The sequence below is a fragment of the Hypoxylon trugodes genome (genome assembly GCF_022578975.1).
Source record: "Hypoxylon trugodes strain CBS 135444 unplaced genomic scaffold F4822scaffold_1, whole genome shotgun sequence".
In the NCBI taxonomy this organism is placed as follows: Eukaryota; Fungi; Ascomycota; class Sordariomycetes; order Xylariales; family Hypoxylaceae; genus Hypoxylon; species Hypoxylon trugodes.
Window position 1 is genome coordinate 1866858 of NW_026250016.1, and position 16035 is coordinate 1882892.

The 16035-nt window shown below is 47.6% G+C and overlaps 5 protein-coding genes across 5 annotated transcripts; 2 read left to right on the plus strand and 3 right to left on the minus strand.

Annotated features, from left to right (window-relative positions):
- F4822DRAFT_19538 (uncharacterized protein) lies at positions 1 to 2099 on the minus strand. The gene has a single exon (XM_051453635.1). The coding sequence runs from the start codon at positions 1821 to 1823 to the stop codon at positions 336 to 338; it is 1488 nt and encodes a 495-aa protein (XP_051319409.1). The 5' UTR covers positions 1824 to 2099; the 3' UTR covers positions 1 to 335.
- A 2468-nt stretch (positions 2100 to 4567) lies between these two features.
- On the plus strand, positions 4568 to 7089 carry F4822DRAFT_439629 (Golgin subfamily A member 7/ERF4 family-domain-containing protein; the record flags this gene model as incomplete). Its single annotated transcript, XM_051462655.1, has 3 exons — positions 4568 to 4933; positions 5008 to 6423; positions 6477 to 7089. 3 exons carry the CDS (start codon positions 4568 to 4570, stop codon positions 6606 to 6608), a joined length of 1914 nt encoding a protein of 637 aa, XP_051319410.1. The 3' UTR covers positions 6609 to 7089.
- A 1-nt stretch (position 7090) lies between these two features.
- On the minus strand, positions 7091 to 9913 carry F4822DRAFT_439631 (pheromone A receptor-domain-containing protein; the record flags this gene model as incomplete). Its single annotated transcript, XM_051462656.1, has 3 exons — positions 7091 to 8587; positions 8642 to 9194; positions 9265 to 9913. The coding sequence occupies 3 exons, from the start codon at positions 9911 to 9913 to the stop codon at positions 7411 to 7413; spliced, it is 2379 nt and encodes a 792-aa protein (XP_051319411.1). The 3' UTR covers positions 7091 to 7410.
- Positions 9914 to 11758: 1845 nt separating this feature from the next.
- F4822DRAFT_385331 (nucleic acid-binding protein) lies at positions 11759 to 12932 on the plus strand. Its single transcript, XM_051456622.1, has 3 exons — positions 11759 to 12208; positions 12378 to 12466; positions 12524 to 12932. Exons 1-3 carry the CDS (start codon positions 11934 to 11936, stop codon positions 12568 to 12570), a joined length of 411 nt encoding a protein of 136 aa, XP_051319412.1. The 5' UTR covers positions 11759 to 11933; the 3' UTR covers positions 12571 to 12932.
- Positions 12933 to 14963, minus strand: F4822DRAFT_385334 (glutathione synthase). Its single transcript, XM_051456623.1, has 4 exons — positions 14413 to 14963; positions 14284 to 14359; positions 14075 to 14217; positions 12933 to 14025 (listed from the first exon to the last, which is right to left on the minus strand). The coding sequence occupies exons 1-4, from the start codon at positions 14697 to 14699 to the stop codon at positions 12999 to 13001; spliced, it is 1533 nt and encodes a 510-aa protein (XP_051319413.1). The 5' UTR covers positions 14700 to 14963; the 3' UTR covers positions 12933 to 12998.
- Positions 14964 to 16035: the final 1072 nt, after the last annotated feature.

Below are 16035 nucleotides of genomic sequence, written 5' to 3' on the forward strand. Positions count from 1 at the left end.
TCACGTCGTAAATTGCGATAAAATGAAAAGATTCATTCGTAATTGAAATTTACGATGCTATCGCCAGTATTCCTATTTCTTGTTGCAATTTGAAGAGAGGCTGGTCTCCTTTAAGAGACAACTACTATAATACATGCTTCTCGCGGTAGACGCAACTGAGCTGTGACTGGCTGCGGTACAACGCCATTCCAAGTGATACCGCTTTCTCGTGACCGCTACCTGCGCCATCCTCACCGACCAGCCCGTGCTTATTACCTAGTTCCTAATCCTCATCCCTACCTACATAGTAATATTCTTCATCTCAACCCGTAATTTCGTGACACATCTAACCAACCCTACCTCCTGGACATGCGTGTAGGTACACGATCCGAGCCGCTCCTGTTTCGAGCGGGTAATTTCCCATTTCGTATACTCTTCTGTGTCTTTTCGGGAGAGGACCTGCTCTTGCGACTAAAGAGATTCGATAACGATCGGAAAGGAAAGGTGAAAACAGCCACTACCGCTTGAACCGGAAATAAAATCAGTGCGACGCACTTCTCGATGAACCAACTGCCCAAGCCCCATTGCGCATTGCTATTCTTAGCAGCGACGGCGGCTAGTGCAATGGCATCGTTGAGTCTGTAATCCACATACTCGATCCGATTATCCGTCTGGCAGGCCAGTAAAGTAAGTTTCTTTTCATATCGGCGCATAGCGCGGTTCAAAGCATCCAGCTCCGGTTGTATGTTGCTGCGAACTTCCTTCGATACCGCTGCTTCGATGGATTTCGATTGAGGAGCATCAAATCCACCATTAGGATTCGACGTCGTATTGGTAGAAAGTCCACGTGTTTCCAGTTCGTCTAGTCTAGCTGACAGCTCTTGAAACTGTTCCGCTGTGACACGTTGTCGCTCGTAAGGGTTCCTCGTGACCTTTTGTTGGACGCGTAGAGTTCGCGCTTGGAGCATCTTAATTAAGTGCGAAACAGGCCGAATCTCGGCAGCACAAAGGAAAATCGTAAGGTTGTAATCAGACACTAGATTTACAGAACGTTCCGTCAAACGGGATCGTATCGTATGTAAAAGATAGGCTCCAAGCATGGGAAAGATGAAACACCAAGCCAAAGCGGCTATTTCATGGAAGTATAGTTCTTTCAGTGCCGCGGCCTGCCGCTCTTTCCACTGCTGATTTCGTCGATCGGACGGCTGTTCATTTCTAGCAGATGCCTTGTTTTCATCTTGTTCTTGTGTCTCCTCTGGGACGTTCTCGAGGGTCGCGCCATCGGCGGCTGGTGACAGGGGCTCAGAATCACTGTCAGATTCGAAAACCGACTCAGACATGATCTCGTCCTTCACGACACGGACCTCCTGCGCAGACTGGTACCAATCCCATGGTTGCGTGACCGACCAGTGGAGAAAAATAGCGGCTAGACTCAGCAGTATCAAGTCGGTGAAGAAAGCACTCCCATTTTCGAAGAAGACGCCTGCTACGGCGGGTAACAGTGCTAATGTGAGCGGGATGTACGCGAACGAAGTTTTATCCGTCTTTGGAATACCAGATCTACTTGGATTAAGGAGGTCGTCGGCACTCGCTTCCAAGTCCTTCCTTGCATCGTTTATACTGAAGTCGGAGTATGTGGAGCTACGCCTTCGAAAGTCTCCAAAGCCATTCTCGGCGGTGGGAGAGGTAGCGTTCGCAGTGGAGCGACGACGTATAGGAGCAGTTTGACCGACTGTTGCGGCTCGACGCAAGCCGAAACCCGGGGACGCGTTACCGGCGGTGGAGGATGATGACCGACCGGTGGTGTTGGCTGCCGGCGGTACCTCGACGTAGCTTTCATCCATGATGGAGAAGCCAGGGATAATACATGGGGATCATAATAAATCCCCAGCAAGATATTACAAAAGCAGATTTTCGAAACCGAGCAAAAGTGAGATTAAGTTGATCCCTCTCAGCCCATAGGGCTATGCGATGAATGACCTCGATGATGGCAAGAACCACAATGAAGATGGAGAAATGCAATATACGCCTCCATCGAGTATGCGACGAGTAGGGATATTGGAATCGGGGTGATGCCTAGTTTGGCCAGATGAGGTCACTCTTTGGGTAAATACATGCTTAGTAGGTACAAGGTAGATAGATACCTAGGTACATAGGGCGCGCACGGACTTTCTATGTCCAAATCCAGTGGAGATTTCCTAGATGTTTAGCTCTCCACTTCCCTGCATAGCACTTATTACGTCACCAATTGTATTATAGACAGTTAGTTGTCTTAGCTGTACTTTTAGGACTCTTCTGTCTATTAAACAGCGACTTCTACATGTGTAGCATTATTATACCTCAGATATACTGCCCAATACTACTTAACGTGCATACAAAGACTCTAAAAGGGAAGTATAACCCTAGATGACAGGTGTAACTTTGACATGTAAAGTGCGGAGTTAGGCAGGTATGCGAAGTGTAAGTTTCCCGAATCGGTGATGGCATAGCCTGTCATCATAGCGGAAAATTCATGCGATAATATCGTCAAAATCCTACCTACCACATTGACGCCTCCCACGTTCGGCGAAACTAGAGACTAAGTTTATGCCGACATTAATAACGAGATTTCTTCTAGAATGTTTTCTAGTCTCGAGACCTGGCGTGACTTGATGGTAATAACGGTCCAACGGAGAAACTTCAAGTCATGCCACTTCTTCTACCGAGTCAGTTACCAGCGTCTTTTTCTCTCAACCCCATACCGATCTAATTGGATACAAACCAAGACTTGAGAATCTGGGGAGAAACCAAGATCTAACACCGACTAATGATGTCGCCCCTTCGTTTTCTCGATCGCGCAGATACATCCGCACTCGGAACCGTTATTTTAAGGATTCATGCAAAACCGGTCGAACCCTTTCCCGTAGACACGAACTCATCTCTAAAGCTGACACAGAACAAGAGACGAGAAGAATAAGGTATAGTTAGCGAGCCGCAAGGACACGTCAAAGCGGTTGCGCATGCGATGGACGATGATTGGAGGTTTTCTAGAAAAGAAACATCCCCGGATGCCACGGGCTTGCCAATGTTTAAGCGCTCATGAGAATATGAGGAATGTGCATTATTATCCTCGTGTTAATGCTATTTCGAGTCGGTATCAAAGGGCGTATCCACTCTGCCAAAATGGTGCCTTGCCGGGGGTGGTGGAGATTGAATATAATGCTAGGTATTTGAATTTCTTTTTCCATCCTCAGTCCTGGTAGCCTGGTAGATTATGTAGGACGGCTGGACAGCAATGAGCAATGACCACCTCTGCCTAATACACCATAACACTAGATGTAACGGCGGTGCGGCAATCCCGACTTATCCTGCAGCAGAGGGTAAAATTACCAGACATCAGACGACGACCTCAGTTCATAGTCATCGCACTGCCACGTCATTGGTAGGCCTCCTTCTACTTAGGTACTTTTCCAACGTTAAATTTTTGAAGTCCTTGAGTGGCTGGTAGATATGTCAAGAACGAGCTGCTTATGTGAGAGGCGAGTAAACGTAAGAGCTGGGAATGTAATGCTATCCTGGAAAAACAAGGCTGAAAACAAAAAGACAAGAAAAAAAAAAAATCTCGACCCATTCATTCCAGCCCGTACGTTCGGGTCCTAAGCAATACCCCCGGGCCAAACCAGGTTCAGCAATATGTGACACGCCGCTCATGAGTGGGGACAAAATAGGTGACGAGGATGCCCCTGAATAACTTCCAACCGTAACACTTTAGCTGAGCCAGGCCTTGATAGGCAATGACAGATTCGAGAAGAAAAAAAAGGTCCGCAAAATAAAGCAATTTAAAGCCTTGTTCTTTTCTTAGCATCTGACTCGCTGGTAACTCGGGGACTACGCAAGGATGGGTATGAAGGCGGATGACGAAAAGAAACACATCTTCTCGCAAATATGTTTTTTTCATTTGAAGTTTACCTAGAATTCTCCCTTTGCTATAACCAGAATAATCTATCTGAATTTACGTTTGCCGATATTCGCTGATACATCTTTTTCCTGTTGGCAATCTATACCAAACACTATATTACGAACTCCAAGGCAGAATTTGCTGCCTGCTCACATACATCCCACATCCTGAAGGCAAACTCAGCGCGGCGTAGACAGCAACTTTTGCTGTTTCGATAGCCAAAATTAACATCAGTCAGCCAAAGAATGCCACCATCTCAAAGATATTAAAAGAAAAAGCACGCAGCTCAAGTGGCGGCCCCCAAGAGAGGGGGTCCTCCAGTGTCGATATATATATAATATTGGATCAAAGCAAGTCCGAAGCGAAGAATTAAAACTTTTGTTATTAGCGACCAAAAAATCTCGAGAATTTGATGAACGTTGTCGGTTGCTAGAGAGATTAAAGAAAGAAGAGCGAAGCTTTCAAAGCTACACCAATACGACTAACCACTAGGTACAAAAGGCACTAGCACCATCCTGCTATTGGTGTATCCATGCAATAATACGACATTCCGATACATTAGTACACCTGTCAAAGGGCCGTTTACCAGCTGGTAACACGGGATTTACCTTTCCTTTTAGGCCTGGGCAGGCGGCAGGAGCCTAGGCCAGCATGAACATCCCACTGTGGTTTCCTTCTTTAGCGTCTCTAGTGCTGGAGGTCCCGAACTATTACCAGTCCCAGCGCTTTATTCAGCACCTGCATCCGCACCAGCCACTTACAACGCACGTCTCCCCTTCTAAATCCTCCATTCCAATTTTACCCCGTCGCGTCCATCTTTGTCATACACGACAATCGAATCGACGACCGCAACGGCGACCTTTATCGCAGACATCGCGAAAATTGTCTACCGAGGTCCCGCACAATAAGGTTAAAGTTAAAGCGGAGGGAGAAGGGGAGGAAACTTTATTGGAAGTCAATTTCAATTGGCGCCGTTGGCCTCGACCTTCTCCAATTACTAGTCCTACTAGTCCTGCCGTTGAGGCGGCTTTTCTTCATTCGTTTCACAAACGGCTTCTCACGCAAATAATCCATCTACGAACTTGTCACAGACCGCCCTAGATGCGCAACAACAGACGAATGCTCCCATCGACTCGACTCCTCAGCAGCCTGAGCATCCGTCTGTTGCGACTCCAGTGCCAGCAGTAGTTACCTCTCATCGGCGACAACCTTCTGGTACTCGTAGAAATTTGCAAGCTGCACGCCCCCCCGGTCCTTACGATTTTGCCCCCCAATCACCCTTTCGCAATCGTGCTGCCGCCGACCCTGCCACTACTTCCTTTTATCGTTTACCACGTCGATTTGGTCCTGGTCGCCTTTGGAATCCAACTAATTCGACTCCAAGAGTTCCACCACAAACACCTCGAGCACCGCGACCCGCTCAATCATCTCGACGACGTCGTTTATCCACCCCTCCGCCTCCCGCCGTTCCTGTCAACCACCCTACCATTGAAGTCTCATCAGATCCACCAGAACCTATAGGAGGTTTTGGTGCTGGCGACTTTCCACTCCTCCCACTCCCGGAGCACTCAGCTCGAGGTAGTGTGCATATTGAGGGGAGGGTAAGCGGAGATAGAAGAAGAATAAGCCTTCCCGCCTCAATCCGACATTCCTACGATAGCAAGCGTTTTTCCAATCCTCCGCCTCCGCAAGAGGCTGAAGCTGGTCCGTCGGAACCTAGGCCCAAGCCTGAAAAACCTATAATTACTGGTCTGAGACGACGTGGTCAAAGCGTTACTAAGCGGGCGAGGGCGATAAGCTTCGGACTTGTTCGAGTTGAGACATCCGACAATTCGCCCAGGAAATCTGATAAAGGAAAGGGAAAGGCCGTTATGTCGCCAGACATGGGGAATGATGATCCAACACGATCCTTCTCTAAAGATCTCGAGAGAGGACCCTCCGCCTTAGGTAATCAACACAATGGATCGAATTTATCGCTTCCAGGAGGCATTGGTTCGGCCATATCCTCGAGTAACTCATCTATCATGGGTGATCCAGATCAACCGGACATAGGTGAAGAATGGGGACCTCAACATCCATGTTACCCTCATCTAAATCCTCACGTCCCTATGAACTCTCTAGAATACACGAATACGCGAATCATACGCATTAGGAGGGATTGGTTGATAGAGGGTGATTTGGCGCCTACCTTTTCCAACCTGTATCCTGAGATTCTTGATCCAGCTGGTATATCTGAGCAAGAATTCCGTCGGGTCATTGAAAAGCTTAATGGAGAACTGGTACCTATATTTAACCCTTATAACTGGAGGAATATTCTCGATGGGATATTAGGCCTTCTTACTGGTTGGATATGGGATGACTTAGGTCTCACCTATGCCAAGACGAGGTTGCGCAATTTGGAAGATTGGATCGATAAATGGAACACAGAGATGGAGAAAACGGCAGGCTCAGACGAGAATGTTATTCCCCCCAGGATCGTTCCATTGAGGCGTACGGGTTATATGAATGTGAGTTGTATCCCCTCTATCTGTAACATTTAGAAGTACTAACCGTTCTCTAGCTCGATTTTCAGATCCCGGATCCAGAGATAGCACCTGCTACCAATAGCGAACCATCGGGTTCAAGATCAGGTCCAAACATGCCAAGCGAACCTAAGCCTGTCGTGTTACCAGACTCTCCCATCGCGGCATAACATCTCGCTGTAACCACCACCCACCTGTCTTTTCTACTTCACTGTTTTATTCCTTTCATAACTTATTTTTAATCGGACTCGACCGTCACCCCGGGCTGTACGAATTACGAAGATACCCAAGCATAACTTAGTACATACACTGTCGTTATTTACCCTAATCATGTATCTACTAGCAGGGCTGTGCCTCTGTTCCTTTTCTTTAAATCGTCGACTTCATGGCTTGGCGTTTGAGGCGTACCAAATCTAGTTGATTTTTCGTCCCTGGCTGGCTTGAATATCAGCCAAGAAGATTATAGCCCTCAAGGGACTCAAGATTGACAGATCGAACATTACTTGTATGTTGCTACATGGAAGGGTTAGCACCGAGACATCCCGCCTGCAAGGGCACTCATTGTATAAGTGATACGCGTGGATTTAGATAGAACCATCGTCAACCGTCATTAGTAATTCTACTAGATCCTTTTTTTGTTACCATGAATTTTTATTGTGCCCGTTCCATCTGCCTATCTTGGGGACTAACTGAAGAATCGGGCTGTAATTAATCAACAGAAAAGGGCATATGGGAGTGACTTCCCAAAGCCGTACATGAATGAATTCTCGCAAAGTAAAGGGTATTGCCATTCGCCGACTACCTGACGCCGTACGTACCCCTCTTTTCGCGTAACACCGCAACGCCACCGATCAACCTAACTCCGCCTCCGATTTTTCCACCCACCACATCATCCTCATCATCGTCAACCAGCGTAACGAACAAACTAATGAGGAAAAAAAGGAAAGGGAAATGGTCATCGTTTCCTTCTTTTTATCGCATAACTTCCTTTCCCTTGCCCTTCTTATCCTTGCCATTGTCCTCCTTCTCCTGTTCCTGTTCCTGGCTCTCGTTTCCACTTCCACCGCGGATAGTCGACGAATCAGTCTCGGACCAATCAAAGAATTCATACGTTTCGACTAGAGAACGGGGAACGCTTCGACCTCGTCGTCGCTCGCTTGTGTGGCGTAAGGCACGGGGAGGAGGGGGCGAGCCGATGAGCGGGACGCGCACGAAGCCGTGGTCTGTCGCGTAGGCGGTGTATGCTTCACTGCGGGTGCTGGTTACGGAACCGGTTACTGAGCGAAGAGCGCGGGGGGCCGAGGTTGAGGTGCGCGCTGTGCCGGCGTCGGTGTGGGTTCGGCCTCGGGACGCGACTTCGTTTACTAGGGTGCCCGGGTGGACGGGGGTGGTGATTGCGGCGCCGGCTGGGAAGGGCCAGAGGGAGCCCGGGGACTCGATGTCTTCGCGGAGTTCGAGTCGTTGTTGTTCGCGCGCTAGGTGCAGGAGTTCTTGACGCTCGCGGTAGGAGAGTTGGCGGGTTGGGGGTTGGGAGATTCGGAGTTGTACTTGTGCTTCGCTGCCGTGGGTGCTGATGTTGTTGTCGGTGCTGGTGCCGTGGAACATTTCGCGAGGCTTGACTGCTTCTTCGCTTTGCACTGAGTTGATGGTTGTGGGCGTGTCGTCCATGCGCTCGAGTCGTTGGATCAAGGGAGCCGTAAGACTGAGGTCCGTAACTGTAGGAGTCATGCGGTTCTGCTGTCTCGATCCACGGGGTTGAGACTGGGACGCTGATTGACCCTGAGACTGCGATTGCGAACGTGAGGGACCTGCGACTGCAGCGTCGCCTGCGTGGTTTCCACTACGCACGATGGAGCGTCGCTGGCTCGGAACTGAGCTGAGCGTGACGCGGGAACTCTCTCCGCCGGATGCCTGGTTGGCAGACGGACCCTGTGCCTCGGGCATGCTCTGAATAGAGGAAGAGCGAGGCGGGATTAGTGGTGCAATAGCGCGGTCTAAGGGACTGCCGGATTGTGCGATGTCCTCGTTCGTAATGGGTCGGCGGGGAGGGGGGCCAACGGTCAACGGTGACAAAGGCGAGAGCGGCTCGAATTCTTTGCCTGAATCTGGAGAGATTGGGTATGGGTCTGGAGCCTGTCTGTTCGTGGGACTGTGAGTTGGTTAGTTGGTTACGCCGATCTGAAGGGGGGAAGGAGTGGCTTACTATATGACACTCGGTCCAGCAGTATCGGATCCACCGCGGTTTCCCTGGCTCGTAAGCTCTATCCAGCCTGCCTGCGTCTCATCGGGGTCAAGAGCTGGATGGGGATCAACAGGATCGCAAGAGTCTCGAAGGATGCGGAACCAACGAGCTAAACCCATATCCGCGAAGTATCGACGGTACATCTCAAGACCTTCTTTGGTCGTGCCGAAGAAGATCATAATCGCAGCTGTAGTGGAGATCGAGATCCACGGCTGGTTCATGACTGGCGTAGGAATACGCCATGACGGTACGAACAAAGTCGCATCCCAGGGATAGGGAGACGGCTCCCAGTGGATTCGGTGATAGCTATACGGCTTCAGGACCGAGTCCAGGGCGCTCTGGATGTTGTACGCCATGAAGTAAATGGATACGGGCACATAGACGACTATGATTGCCAGCATCAGGTAGTACAGACGGTATCGCGCTCGGTTCATGCGACCGGCGTTCGTCGAGTTGTTTTGCAACAACGTTCGGTTGGTCTTCGAGATGGCTCGGAAGCGCTTCCAGGTCAGGTCTATAAGACATGTTAGTGATTATCCCCTCCTGCTCATGCATGAAAGTTACGATTCGAGGGTTATACTTACAAGCGAAAGGCACAGATCCCACAACGAAAATAGGACTAGGCGCATCATAAATGATGAATCGCGGCCAGCTGTTATCGAAAACAGCCATGCAACCGATGAGTGTTCCGATGTTGTATCGCTGCGCGAGATCAAACCAGGTGAACAGCAGCTGTAGGACGGGAATAGTGAAAATGATCAGAGCCTGGATCAAGTTTCGTCGCTTCTTCTCCTGGCGGTTGAGAAGGGTAGCGCGAGCGATCTTGACATGCTCTGAGAGGTGACGAACCACGGCGAAAATGGCAGCGGCGTAAATAGTCTGCAAGGGGGTCGAAATATAGACCTCAATATCGCAGAGACCGCGACCGTCAAACCAGGTGTCATAGTTATCAGAGCGCCAGATGAGGGCGTTGATGACGGTGATGAAATTCATGAGGGTTACGTCCGCGATCAGAACTACTACCGCAAAATCTCCATGCTTCCAAAGGATGCGAAGAGGTACCCAGTTGAAGCCCGTACCGAGAATCGTGAGGATGATACGGAATGCGAGATTAGCTTGGAGAGTAGGGTTTGGCGCATAGCGCGGATCAGGGAGAGGCTCAGAGTACTCTTGGCCAGGATCAGGAGGAATAGGGATGGGAAGGGCGGCGGCCATGGTAGTCATAATGGCCATGGCGATCGCGATTAAAAACTTTCCCATCTTGGGCGTCGCGATAGGATCATGAGGCTTACTATCGATGATGATACGATGGTGTAATGATGTGAGGGAACCCGTGGTCAGAGGGTAATGTGCTTCTTGTAAAAAACTTCTAGCTCACTCTCAATCTAGTATTAAGATAATGAGTAGAAGGTTTCAAAAGGGAGGACGAAAATCAGCATCAAATACCTGTATGCCAGATGGATACAGGAACTTGAAGGCTGATGGATAAGGTGTGCAGATAGATGGTCAAGGGTTGGTTGTGTAGGAGGGGAAGGGAAAAAGTACGTGGCTGCATTTACTTTTTTCGTTTACCCTTGGGAAGAAGAATAAGGGAACTGCTATTAGGTCCTTGCACTCTTCTACATGCGTGGGACCGACGACATAATCCACGAACTATGTCTTATCTACGAATAAGATGATGGCAGTTGGCTCCGCAAAACGAGGGGCGTGTCTAAACCTAGCAACTGTCGCCGGTCGATTTACGGGGGTGCTCGCCTATGTTTGTCCATAGTCGAGTGGTCAGGTGGTACAAGGCTCGTCGACGATAGTTTCTTCACAATGGGTGAACGCCGGTGTCTCATATACTTGTCCATTCAGTGGTAGTCTACCCTTTTTCCTCCACCTCCTTGGCCGGGGACGTGATGATACTAACTAAGCTTGTAAGGGACAAACACGAGAGCACCCCTTCACCATAGTCAGCAGTATAAAGGGTCCTATGCTGTTCCGGTGTATTTTGAGCCCGCATACCGCCGATGTGCCACATATATGAACCATCAGATACTATTTAGTTTCATAAGAACTGATAGAGCTTCCCCATATGAACTAAGAATTGGAGCGAGGAGTCAAGGTGAAGTCCAGTTTACTAATCGGTGAATCTCCCATGTCTGCTGGAAATGTAGTCTTACTGATATAAATACTTATGAAAAGGGGGTAAAGTATGTACCTGCTTAGGTAAACAGGATACAGGTTTACCCGTTGAGAAAGATGTTTATATATTTTGAGTATGCTGAGTATCTATAGCCCCTCAGCAGATTGTAACCCCATGAGAGGTTACCAAACTACCTCACTAGGTTATGAAAGGGCTGGTTTACTCTATATGATACTGTACATATGTCATCACCGAAACCCTGGCTAAATCGAAAGCCGAACTTTGACGTGAGTTGGCTAATAGAGTTATAAGTAATTCTTGGTGTTAATTGTTTCGGGCAGATACGTATGAGTCCCTTTAGTTCATATATACATGGATGCTCCCTTGTGAGGGTTAAGTTCTTGTCTAAGTCTAAGTAGGTCAAATTGCTTGTGTAAGTTCCCTAGGTAGTATATGATCATCTATATCAGCCTTGAGACCTGACAGCACATCTTAACAGAATAAGAATGAAAGAAGACTCTTTTGCCTGTTCCATAACAAAGTTAGTATGATAAAAATCTCGATAAGAGTACCCAAGTTGTACGTAGAAATTGGAAATCATTTCATGCCGTTGACGTCTTTGGCGCCTTTTACACCCAGACACTTGTAATTTTCTTAGCGAATTACCTAACTAAGGCAAACAGCAATAGAATAGCTGATCAGCACAAGGAAGGGCTTATACGAAATCTGAAAGTAGGTAGACAACAGTATATTGTGTGCGTTAGACTTGGGGGTAATAGAAGAAAAAGGAGAAAGAGGATGTGCTCGAGAATTGCTTAAAGGCCTTAAAGCATTATATTCACGGACTAAGTATATGTACTTACTAAGATACCCCTCGAACGACTTAGCAGATTAGTAATCTAGTATAGCGGCAGTTTCGAAGTTTAAGCAGGGAACCCCACGATAGAGCGGGCCAATTAGGGCTAGGCAAATAGGTGACCTAATTTCCGTCGCGTCGAATTGTATGCAACGGCCCGCGATTGCTATTAAGACATTTCTCGACCAACGCGCAGCTTTCCAAACCCAATTCACCTTCCAATTACTCGAAAATCCCATTTCCGAACCATACCTCACATACACAACAATATGTCCTTCCTAGCCCGCCGCGCCACGGCCGCCGTCCCGAGCCTTGCCCGCTCCTTCAGTGCTTCTGCTCGTCGAGATATTGCCAAGATCACACTCGTCGGTAACTTAGCTGCGACTCCCGAGCTCAAGGCGACCAGCACCGGCCGTGAGCTCGTTGAATACGCCGTCGCCAGCAACCGCGGTCCCCAAGATAACCGTCAAACTAGCTGGTTCCGAGTTACTGCTTTTGTCGAGGAGGGACCCCGTCGAGATTTCTTGACTAGCTTGCCTAAGGGGTATGTTTTGCTTTTATATTCCCAAAAACTCGTTGTTGGGCTTAGGTGGAGGCTAGAAGCAGGCTTGCTTTTCTTACCTATTCCTCGGGGTGGAATATGAACCTACATTGGGCATTAAAACTACTGTGTGGGAATTCGATTAAATAAGAAGCTAACTTGAGGTGTACAGAGCTACGGTCTATGTGGATGGAGATGCCGCCATAAACCTTTACACTGACTCTGAGGGCAAAACACGATCCGCCTTGAATATTACCCAAAGTAAGATGAACCCACCACTGCCTTACCTAGACAATCGCTCTGACACACTCACACTAGGGAATATCGAGGTCCTCCGCCGACCAAGCCAAGCCCCCAGCGAGTAAACGGACGGATATATACTATGTATGCGGAACCGGCGGCCGAAGCTATGTTGACCTGACCAACACATATAAACGCTTTGGATCAGAGCTCTCCACTATTGCAAATCTCTTATGTATACCTAGGTAATGAGGGGACTGTTCTTGGGGGACGATACTGTATGATATTATGTTGAGACTTGATACCAATACCGCTTCTTTACTTCCACTGGAAATCTGCTTCAAAGTGTTGGCTATTGTGTGATTTAGACTCCTCGGGGCTTGAAAGCAAAGTTAATACTTTGCGAGGTTAGTTGCTCACATATTCAGGAGAGGGGAATCAAGAGCATTGCTAATGGCGGTGAATAAAAAATCAATATGCAGATTTATGTCGAATTAGACACCCAAACCTCATGCATCCAACACGGTTATCCCCTTCTAAATGCACGTCCATATCAAACCAAGCTACAGCTGTCCATACATCCAAACCCGGCAGCAACACCACCCTCTTCACTCTTGTCTCCCTTTGTACGTAGCAGATAGCCCGCCTGCTCATTATGAAGTATGGTCTTCGATTGTTGGTCCCAGATGCACGTCCCATATATTCCGAGCTCGCAGATTACACCGCCGTGCTCCAGCTTACCATTGCGCAAAATTGTATTCTTGACGGGTGGTGGAGTGATCAACTCCATCAAGATATAGGATGGCCAGTGTGACTCGGCAACGGACTTGAGAAATGGCGGAATAGAGGAGCGATAAATATTATTGCCGCCCCCTTCTCTTTGTGGTTTCAGGACGTAACCTTTGCAGAGCTCAGGGTCAGCGGCGATCTTTCGAGCCTTGAGACCAGCTTCAGTTTCATCCAAAGGGTAAATGTTGGTAAATGTGTTCATTAGATTAGATATAGATGCAGAGTCTTTAGATATGTAGTGGGGTAGTATAGATGGGTTGGATGGTGTCTCCGGCGTCGCTAGAACTTGCTGGACCTTCTTCGTACCGGCAACTTGGGTTAGTACGGTCGGACACTTTATGGCTGCTGATCTCTCCAGATGATAGCGGGCTTCCCAAGCAGATTGGTCGGGGTAGTCTGATGGACCGTAACCCGATCGCATATATATAACGGCGACCTCAAACGTGTGGGAAGCTAGTTGCGGTGGTCGATATAGCAATTGGCGTCCCGAGTCCTTAGTAACAGTTGTGTGTTGTAGGATCTCTGAGAAGGGTAGTCGGAAGACGGGAATTTGCGGCTCTTCGGATTTTTGGAGTTCGTATTCGAGATGGCGTTGGTCGAAGATATTCCTTTCCCCACCTTGGACGAGGAATATAACGCATTTTTCGTGGCCAGTCATCGAGGGTCCATACTCGACGAAGGTGTGTTTTATACCTGCTGCTAATCCAGCAGCGCTGTCATTTTCAGGTAATATTAAACCGTTCCTTTTTATGGAGTTCTCAAGTAATGGATACTCCGTCAAAGATAGGTATCTGATTGCGCTTAGTAATACGGTCTTCGGAGTCAATGAGGGACATTTACTTGTGAAGTAGTGAGGTTTGCGATGAGAGCCCGCCGAACGATGACGCGATCGTATTGAACTCAACTTGTTTGACTTGTGGAATAGATCCGGTACCGTCTTGATGAACCATATAATCAGATCTGAATAGGCCAAGGCTTTTGTGCTACAAGAAGGGTGAGCCTGGATCTTACTTAAGAGGAAACGTCAAAGGGTGTCATGATTTACTTACCTGGACATAGCCCTCCTCTTTGACCTTGAGATGTACTTTCCATAGTTCTGTTATGAAATCGTCGCTATCTCCAATTCTATGATTTGTCAATTTATGAGGCTGGAAGTTCCTTTAGCGTGACGGACATACTCTTTTACAACTTGAGCGAGAAAGTCTTCGTCTTGACTGATCGATGCATACAACTCATTGTAGGCCTTCTGTACTCCGATTGCTTGATCGAAGCAGATTCGAGGAAAGGGGCTAGGGAATAGAGTAACGGGGACTGCAGTAGCAAGGATTCCAACGGGATCGGCCTCAACAGGGAGCACGGCCGGAGGTGGCCGGACAGTCAAGCCATGTGCTAATGCCCAATCCTTGATAACTTCTATCAACCCTTCGCCCTCGCTAGGTGTGACCTCAGGCGGGTAGCTAGACATGCTTGAATCGCGACGACTATTAATGCCGAACTAGAATCCCGGGAGAGCACGATAAGTCGTGATTGAAATTTATGCCAAGTCTACCCTTGATTAGCCACGGAGTAAGTATGGTATATTTTCTTAGAAATTTTACATTACTAATGAATATAAATCCACTTCTAGAAATAATTAATATTAATTTACATCATGGAACTTCTCTCAGTAGTGTATTTGTCAGTATATTCGATTTTGAGCCGATTACCTCGCCGGAGGCTAATAGGTACCCCACTAAGAATATTAGACTAACCTTAGAATTCAATCTGAGTGACGTGATTGGGGAGCTGCAGGAAAGATTGAGTTCGTCTTGCAGCGTACAGTACCCGAGTACGTACCCAGGTATCTCTGCATATAGGGGATTTTCTGCGTCGGGAGCGAGGAGGTCCTTCCCCGGCTAGGAACCCTTGGATGTATTACAATGGATTTTGCTCCTTCCCGTTAACTTTGAAATTGTTAACAGTTCTTTTTACTTCGCAAGATTTTGTAGACAACTGGTTACCAACGAAGACACTTTGAATCAAAACAATATCAGAATTTACTCATAAATTCCCGGTTAAAATAATGATTATTTATATATGAAGATGGACAGTACTTGGTATTTACAATAACCACCTAGGTACTTGGGTAGGTATTCTAGGACGTTTGTGAATCACGTGCCATCGGATCGAAGCGGGGATAAACTCTGTGTCGCGATGCAGCTAATAACTTACCTGAAATCTGATACGCGTAAATGTTGTAAGGATTACCCTAGACCGACCACCATCTCGCATTTCTTTCCAGGTACTTGTGCCATTAACTTAAGGTGAGAATATGTGCACATTCGATACTTAGTTCTGTACTAATATTTGCTACTTAGCTATACCTATTTTACCGCTTATTGTTTAGTATCAAGAAGTAACCTAAGTTCTTGTATGAATTTGACCATTCTTATGTTAAGTATCTACCATATTGGAAAAAGCAAGTACGGCCCAATGACAAGTAACCTTCTGCCGCCCGCTGCCTATCACTATTCTTCTAGGTGACGACCTTCCAAACTTACAGGAAGCATCCAATCCTTATTTACAACGCCGTACCTTCCCAAGCCTCGAAACGTGGCCGAGGCCACTTCCATTATTATATGCTTTAGCAACCAACGTCGACCCGTAGGCGTTTCTGGGAGTTAGGTTTCGACCTTGATAATTCTTTCCTTCTATCATCCGATGTTTCTTATGGTTCAAGGCACAAAATCAATGTATTGATCTGTTCTCTGGTCTTTTTCTTCCCTGCATGTCAACTTTCTACCCTTCTAACATTTAGTTAT

Coding starts and splice junctions, on each gene's coding strand:
- F4822DRAFT_385331 (XM_051456622.1), top strand. CDS start 11,934: ATGTCCTTCCTAGCCCGCCGCGCCACGGCCGCCGTCCCGAGCCTTGCC. Junction 12,209..12,377: donor TTGACTAGCTTGCCTAAGGG/GTATGTTTTGCT, acceptor TGAGGTGTACAG/AGCTACGGTCTATGTGGATG. Junction 12,467..12,523: donor CGCCTTGAATATTACCCAAA/GTAAGATGAACC, acceptor CACTCACACTAG/GGAATATCGAGGTCCTCCGC.
- F4822DRAFT_19538 (XM_051453635.1), bottom strand. CDS start 1,823: ATGGATGAAAGCTACGTCGAGGTACCGCCGGCAGCCAACACCACCGGT.
- F4822DRAFT_385334 (XM_051456623.1), bottom strand. CDS start 14,699: ATGTCTAGCTACCCGCCTGAGGTCACACCTAGCGAGGGCGAAGGGTTG. Junction 14,360..14,412: donor CTCGCTCAAGTTGTAAAAGA/GTATGTCCGTCA, acceptor GACAAATCATAG/AATTGGAGATAGCGACGATT. Junction 14,026..14,074: donor CAAACCTCACTACTTCACAA/GTAAATGTCCCT, acceptor AAGCGCAATCAG/ATACCTATCTTTGACGGAGT.